Source organism: Peromyscus maniculatus, chromosome 4, assembly GCF_049852395.1.
Source record: "Peromyscus maniculatus bairdii isolate BWxNUB_F1_BW_parent chromosome 4, HU_Pman_BW_mat_3.1, whole genome shotgun sequence".
Classification (NCBI taxonomy): Eukaryota; Metazoa; Chordata; class Mammalia; order Rodentia; family Cricetidae; genus Peromyscus; species Peromyscus maniculatus.
Window position 1 is genome coordinate 50,771,967 of NC_134855.1, and position 7,303 is coordinate 50,779,269.

General features: G+C 49.7%; 1 protein-coding gene across 2 annotated transcripts in view; it reads right to left on the reverse strand.

Annotated features, from left to right (window-relative positions):
• Positions 1–6,766, reverse strand: part of Sp3 (Sp3 transcription factor) — a 47,537-nt gene extending 40,771 nt beyond the window's left edge. Inside the window, exons 1-3 of one of the 2 annotated variants that reach the window (XM_076569672.1) lie at positions 6,125–6,766; positions 5,314–5,477; positions 4,670–4,816 (exon numbers count right to left, since the gene is read on the reverse strand). In XM_076569672.1, coding sequence (XP_076425787.1) covers positions 4,670–4,816; positions 5,314–5,477; positions 6,125–6,131 — 318 coding nt within the window. In that variant the 5' untranslated portion in view covers positions 6,132–6,766. The remainder of the gene's footprint in view (positions 1–4,669; positions 4,817–5,313; positions 5,478–6,124) is intronic. The other variant, XM_015988038.3, reaches the window with a different exon arrangement.
• Positions 6,767–7,303: the final 537 nt, after the last annotated feature.

The window sequence follows — 7,303 nt, forward strand, 5'->3', positions numbered from 1 at the left end:
ACATCTGTATTTTATAGAGATTAACTAACTAAAGGCCCAGTGAAGGAGACTGAAATAAATGCAGAAGAAAATAAAGGTGAAGAAACTGGATCCACTATAAATCTCCAGGCCTGAACTAAATCACTTAAAACTAGTCCTCAATGTTTGTATCAGGATCAGGCACTGAAGTCACTTTTGGTTCAATTTTGATTTGGAACTGAAATTATAACCATAAATAATTTTTCCTAACATTACAAAACACTCTTTTATTTCTGTTTTTAGACATTTTAAGAAAACTGAAATTTCTTTAGCTTTCTAATCAACAAGCTCCTTGAAAATAAACACAGCTCCTCAAGTATCAAGTCTGCAGAGCTAAGCAAACTACCATATCAACTTCCTACAATATCCACAGTTAAATGAAGGGAGAGACTCTGCACGTCTAATATCAAATGATATATTAAAGCTTTTGTGAATAATCCTAAAGTAAAAAGCATTTTTAAGAAGAAAAAAGTAAGCCGGGCGGTGGTGGCGCACGCCTTTAATCCCAGCACTCGGGAGGCAGAGGCAGGTGGATCTTTGTGAGTTCGAGGCCAGCCTGGGCTACCAAGTAAGTTCCAGGAAAAGGCGCAAAGCTACACAGAGAAACCCTGTCTCGAAAAACCAAAAAAAAAAAAAAAAAAAAAAAAACCAAAAAAAAAAAAAAAAAAAAAAAAAAAAAAAGAAGAAAAAAGTATTTAAGGCTAGGTACCATGGCTTATACCTATAAACCAAACACTTGGCAGGAGAATCTCAAGTTTGAAGCCTACCTGGGCTATATATATATAAAGACTGTCTGAAAAAAAGGAAAAGGAAAACAAACTGTGTGTGTGTGTGTGTGTGTGTGTGTGTGTGTGTGTGTGTGTGTGTGTACACGCGCGCAAAGCATTATGTAATTCCAAGTTATCATTAATTATTAAATGATACTATGATATCAGAATTAAAAACATCCATTAGATACCTGAAACAAAGTAAGATCAATATATACTTTCTGAATAAATGTATTAGTTTCAAATCACTCAAGAAAATTATAGAAAGTATATATAGAATGAAAGAAATTATCAGTAAAACTAACTTTGAGATATTAGTGCCTAAGAAACTATACGCCAATTTAAAACCCATTTATGTAATTCCACAAGCAAGTTCTAGATAGCTCAGAAACTACTAGAAAGCCTGAAGCCTTTCCTTCACACAAATTCCATCAACATACCAATGAAGATGATCAAGTACACTAAATAGAAATGGAAAAATAATAATTAGAAAGTCATCTAATACAAAAGACACTAAGTGGAATTTCTACAGAAACAAAGGGAAGCAATACTACAACAATCCAATGAAGAGCTTGGGTTGGGTTAGGTGTCAGATAACCCTCTCTAAGTTTCTGAATAAAATTAAGTCAGAATTTTCTCAGTCACTCTAATATTCTAACTAGAAAATGAACAAAGAAAACATCTAATGTCAAAGTTGGCACTGTAAAAAGTTGTGGCATTGTAGAAAGTGTGTGTTTCCACACATAACAAGGTGAAGGACCATAACCTACAGAAGCCCTGGGTGGCTGTGGCACTCCCAATGACGTTGCTCTAGCAATCCCCGACAAGGGCATTCTCCAGTGCAACTAGACGTAAAAATGACAGGGTGAAGAGTGAAGGAAAGGGGAAAAACAGGATCTGACTTCTTAGATTGTACCAGTGGAAAAGGAAAAGAAATTCCCAATGCATTTTGAAAGAACAATTGACTTCTCAGACCCCATAAATGGCTTTATAAAAGCCAGAAGGAAAGCTGTAACTGAAAACCAGAACAAATGTGAAACTAAGGTGGAGTAAAACACAACATTCTTGGGCAGGTACAAGTCAAATTTCAATTACAACTCAGACTTCAATGACGACACTGTAGAGTCTTCCCCACCCCCACTTGTGGGGGGGAGAAAAGGCAGGCAAGGCTTTGCAAACACTAGGCAAGAAGTGTCCCTAAGCTAAATCCTAGCCCTGCAGGTCTTCATGGCAAAATAGCCTTCTCCTTTATTACTATTTAATAGTATTCACCTTTTAAATGTGCCAGTATTTACCTGCAAAACTAATGAACACTAAATTTATAACTTAAACCAGTGATTTTCATAAAATTTGCTTGTATAGTTTATTTCACTAAAGTACAAATGAAATATTCAAGTTCATGCGTGTAACTTGGACAAGTTAGTTAACCTATGCAGAGATCACATGTTTCCCAAAGGAAGACTGCTTTACCATCTTTGGAAGTCCATGTCACAAGACATTAGAGGTGGAACTACTGTGACTGACTTTTTAGCCTTTCACAAACACCCTTGGCCAGGATCCTCTTTAAAACAAGTCTTAAGTGAACACTGGCTTTTCAGGTACTTTTCATCTTGAAATATCAAGCTAAGCTGGCATTAGGTTGAACACCTGCACTTGACTTTAGACACAACATTGGTTAGATATCTTGGACTAGAATCCAAATCAGAAAATGGACAATAATGGGAAAACTGGCAAAACTCAAATGAAATCTGCAGCTGCCTCAGTTAATGATTTCACAGATCTGAAAAATGTGCCACAATAATGGAAGCACTGGGGAAAGCTGGGTGAAGGGTTTAAGTTAACTCGGATTTGGTATTTCCAATTTTGTTATAAACTTAAAAATATTTCACAACTTTTTTAACACAACTTTCAAGACACTACAGTACTCCAGTGATCTCCAGTAATTTGAGAGTACTTAAGATATATTTATCTCAGTATAGTTTTAAATGTTGAAAATATCCCAATGAATTCACTTTAGTTTATTTTCTGAAATGTTCCGAAAAAATTCTGAATCACTTTTAAACTGGAAATTAACTTTGGTTTTCCATTAATGTTTAGACAAAAACACACAGACAGCTCATGCTTTTCACCTTATTCAAACTTTCAGCTCAGTTTATTTCAACTTTGCTCAAAGTGAGAAATTGAAAAGAACTCTGAGATTTATCAAATACCAAACACCCATGCACCAAAGAAATGCCAAGTCTGGGGGTCCTCTGGCCAAACTGCATTTTCATATTCTAACTGTTAATGAGCTCAGATTGTTCATGTCATCTGACAGGAAGTGTGTCCCTGGCAATGATCTGAGAGGTCAGAGAATCTTAAAGAAGCATGGAAGCATCACACACACAGTGATGGATGGAGTCAGTATACTAATCCTGAATGAGACTAAAGTATGTTTTTAATCCCTAACCTTGTCACCATACCCCTCCCCCACCTGTGAGGGCATTTCTAAACTTTGGTAGAGTTACAAGAGAAATCTTGCTGTAGTTAAAATATTAAAGTTTGTTTTTCAATTTTACTTCTTCAGTAGCAAACTAAAGTAACTCATAAATTTATTCTGGCATTTTGGGACTGGGGGAATATAACTTATTTTAAAAGTTTACTAATCCACCTTTATTTATTTAAAAACAATTTCTGAAACAGCTTTTTATGTTTTAATCTACTTTTAAAAACACAAGACATTAAAAATTTAAGAAATTATCTATTTACTAATAATATAGTGTAACAATTAACTGAATGCCTAATCATACTTCCTATGAAACAGCAAATTTTCTAAGTGACAATTCAAACTGCCACTACATAAATCGATTCCTATAACCCACTTCTAAAAGATTAGTCTTGAGAAGTGTTTGAACTACCTTAATAGGTGAACACATTTTTTACAGTAGGCTAAAAGAGCAGCAACGTGAGATCCACACAAATGTAAAGTTCACATTGACTACAGCACCTAATTTTATAGTGAGTCTTCACATAAGACTTCCAGCTCCTCTCCATGCCCTAGGCATTCTAAAATTTCCAAAAGACTCCCAATACATCCTTATCAGACTAGTCATAAAATTTTTCCAAATTCAACTCTAAGTATGGCGTGCACTAACATGCAAACAAACAAAACGACTTTCATCTACTTTTTGTCCTAAGACCTATTTTCTAGCCAATTTCAAAGGCTGAAATATTACTATCTAACTTCTAACTTTCCACTGCCTCCAACTGTTTTACTTAACCCTACTCAGGAAAACTAGTGCTAAGTTATAGCAGTCTGAAAAAGCCAACAATTGTGAATGGGCAGGTTATAAAAAAAAAAAAACTGTAATAAAAGAACTTCGTATAAAAGAACAAGCTCTCCAAATGATCTATGGCCTACATTAACCAAGATCTGGGAACTCCAGCAAAACCGCCCAAGACTCAAAAACTCCACAAATGAGAGCCACGGCCTCTCTCTGTAGGCGATACTATCATCGATGGCCGACGGGCTGTGCCTGCAAAGGTAGCGCTGGCCCCGAATGAGTTGAAGCCCTGATCCGAATTACTCCAACATCCATTTTGGAGTTCTGTGCCCACCCCCCACCTCCTCCCTCTCCAGACTTCATCTTGTGAAGAATTTTCGCGCGCGAGGCCTCCGTGACAATCCCCGGAGAGCGCGGGCCGGCCTGGACTCCCAGCCGGGAAGCGGGCGGGCCGGAGAGCGCGGCACAGGCCGGACAGCCCGCGCGTGGCGGCCGCGCGGCGGCGGGAGGCCTTTGGGCGGGCGAGCGGGCGGGCGTACCGGCGATCGGGCGGGCACGCCGCAGGCCCGGGATGGCGGGCGCGGGGCCTCGGCGGGGGCGGGCCGCGCGCGCGGGACTTACCGCTCCGGCGGCGGCAGCGGCGGCGGCGGGGGCCCCGGCGGCGGCGGCGGCGGCAGCGGCCGCCTCCTCGTCGTCGTCGCCCGGCGATGGCGGCCCTATCTTGCTGCAGGTAGCGGCCAGCAGAGCGAGCGGTGACGGCTGAGTGTCCTACCCGCGATGGGCGGGTTCAGAGAGGGAGACAGGGAGGGGGTGGCGGTTAGGGCCGGGCCCGCTCGCACAGGAAGTGCGGCTCGTTCCGCGCCTCGCCGCGCCGGCCGGGCCCGCGCTCTCCTCCTCCTCCTCCTCCTCCTCCGGGTCGACGGCGCCTCTTCCCCCCACCCCCTTCCCGCCCTGCGCTCGACCACGCTCGGCGGCCCGCGGGCCTCCCCTCCGCCCGGATCCCTACCCGGGAAGGGCGCGCACACTTGCACACTTACACACACGCACGCACAAAAAAAAAAAAAAAGGGCGGCGGGCGGGCGGGCGGGGGCGCGCGGGCGGGGTCGGAGCGTTGGCGCCTCGGGCGGGCAGCTCCCGGGGCGGGGGAGGGGCGGGCGGGCGGGCGCGCGCGGGAGGGAGGGAGGGAGGGAAGGAGGGAGGGCGAGCGAGCGAGGGGAGGAGAAACCGGCGCGCGGGGAGCCGGGCCGCGCTCAGCCGCTGCTCACCTGGGCCGCCGCTGCGCCGTTTCCCTGCTGCTGCTGCTGCTGCTGCTGCTGTTGCTGTTGCTGCTGCTGCTGCTGCTGCAGATACTCCCCGCCGCCGCCGCCGCCGCCGCCGCTGTCCACGTCCAAGGCAGCCATTTCCTCTTGTTTCACGGGCTTTTCGGGAGCTGCAGGCACAGCGCGGGGGGGTGGGGGGAGGTGGGGCGGGGAGGAAGGCGGGTGCGGGGAGGGAGGGGGCCCGCGGGCCGCGGCCACATTAGCGCCAGCCGGCCCCGGCCCCTTCCCCTCCCCCCCGGGCGGCGGTGGCGGTGACGGCGGCCGCGGCGGCGCGCTCGCTCGCTCCCTCCCTCCCTCCTCCCCTCCTGCTGCCCCCGCCCGCCGCGGCTGTAACCCTCCTCCTCCTCGTTCCCTCCTCCTCCTCCCCGCGCTGCCCCTGCCCCCTCTCCTCTCCTCTCTCTCTCTCCTCTCCTCCCCTTTCCCTCCGCGGCGCTCGCTCCTCTCGGCTCGCACCGTCAGTCACTCACAACACGCCCGCCCGCCCGCGCCCGCACACAGGGGGCTGCGCTCCCGGCGGACCGGGCCGCCCGCCCCGAGCCCCGGCGGCGGGCACTCGGCGCGGCTGGAGGGCTGGACGCTGGCGGGCGGGCCGGAGGGGAGGGCGGGGGAGGGAGGGCGGCTTTCTGCCTCCACAGACACTCGCTCGCACACTCGGGGCCGGGAGCCGGCGGTGGCGGGGGCCCCGGGCTGGCTGTGGGCGGCAGCGGCGGAGGCAGCGAAGGGGTTGCTCGCTCGCTCTCGCTCGGCTTTTACGTACCGGTCATAGTGTGTTTAGGACACCTCAGGCGGGGCTCCCCGCCGCCTTACACATGGTGAGAAGCGAAGGCGGCGGCGGCGGGAGAGGATGCGGGAAGCGGCGGCGGACACGGCCGGAGCGGTCCGGGGATTTTTTTTTTTCCTATTTTGATTGACTGTGCGGGAAACACAAAAGGTGGAGCCTCCAGCCCAAAAGGGGGGAAGAGGGTGACAGCCCGCCCGGAAGTCCCGCCCCTCTTCCCGGCGCTCATTCGCCGCCGCGCTCTCCGTCCGCCGTGCTCATTGGTCCCGGCGCCCGTCCGTCGCTCGGCCAGGCGGCGGGCTTCCTGTTTGCCCCCGGGTGGAAGGGGAGAGACAATGAGCGGCCGTGGCGCTGTAGGTTCCTGAGAACGGCCCCGGCTCGCGCGTTTACCCCGCTGTGCCTGCCTCGTTCCTGGGCTGCCGCCGCCGCCAGGCCCGAGGCCCAAGCCTCTTCTCACTCGTCGGCCCTTGGAGCAGGCCTCGCCGGGCTGCCGGGGAGCTGAGCTGGGGAGGAAGTCCGTCCCCGGTGGCTCGGGCTCCGCTCGACGGTTTCCTCCATCCTGGCAGCCGCCTGAGCTGCATCTCCCCAGGGCCTGGGCTCGCTCTCGGAGCTGCCTCCTGCCGGCGCTGCCGGGAGGCCATCGCCGCTCAGCCCCAAGGCTGCTGCTGCGGCCGCTGCTGCTCCTGAGCAAACCGGACCCGCCCCATGAGCCCTGGGGGAGGGAGCTGGTATTGGGGGAGGCACCCCCTCCGAGGCTGGAGGAGGACTTTTTCACACACGTTCAATCCACAGTCGGATCCATCGCCTTCCCATCCCCCCCTTTTAACCTCTGGTTCCCAACCATCTTTTATGGACCCTTAGAGGCAGGCACTTCATAGCGAAAAGGTATCTCAAGTCGCTTCACAAGGGAAAAGAGTTTTCATTCTGGGCAGTGATACCAAAACAAGCTTAGCTATATTTTACTTAATGAAGCACAGTCAGCTTTTAAAATTATTTTTGCTGGACACACATAGTCCCTGCTTCTAAATCCTCCTGAAAAAGCAAGTCAACAATTGCCTACATTTGTTAAAATAGTAAATCTCCCCTGAAGTACCCTCCCCCTTGGGAGCGTTTAGGTGCACTTTTTCACTTAGTGATTTAGGTTACCCCTCCTTCCTT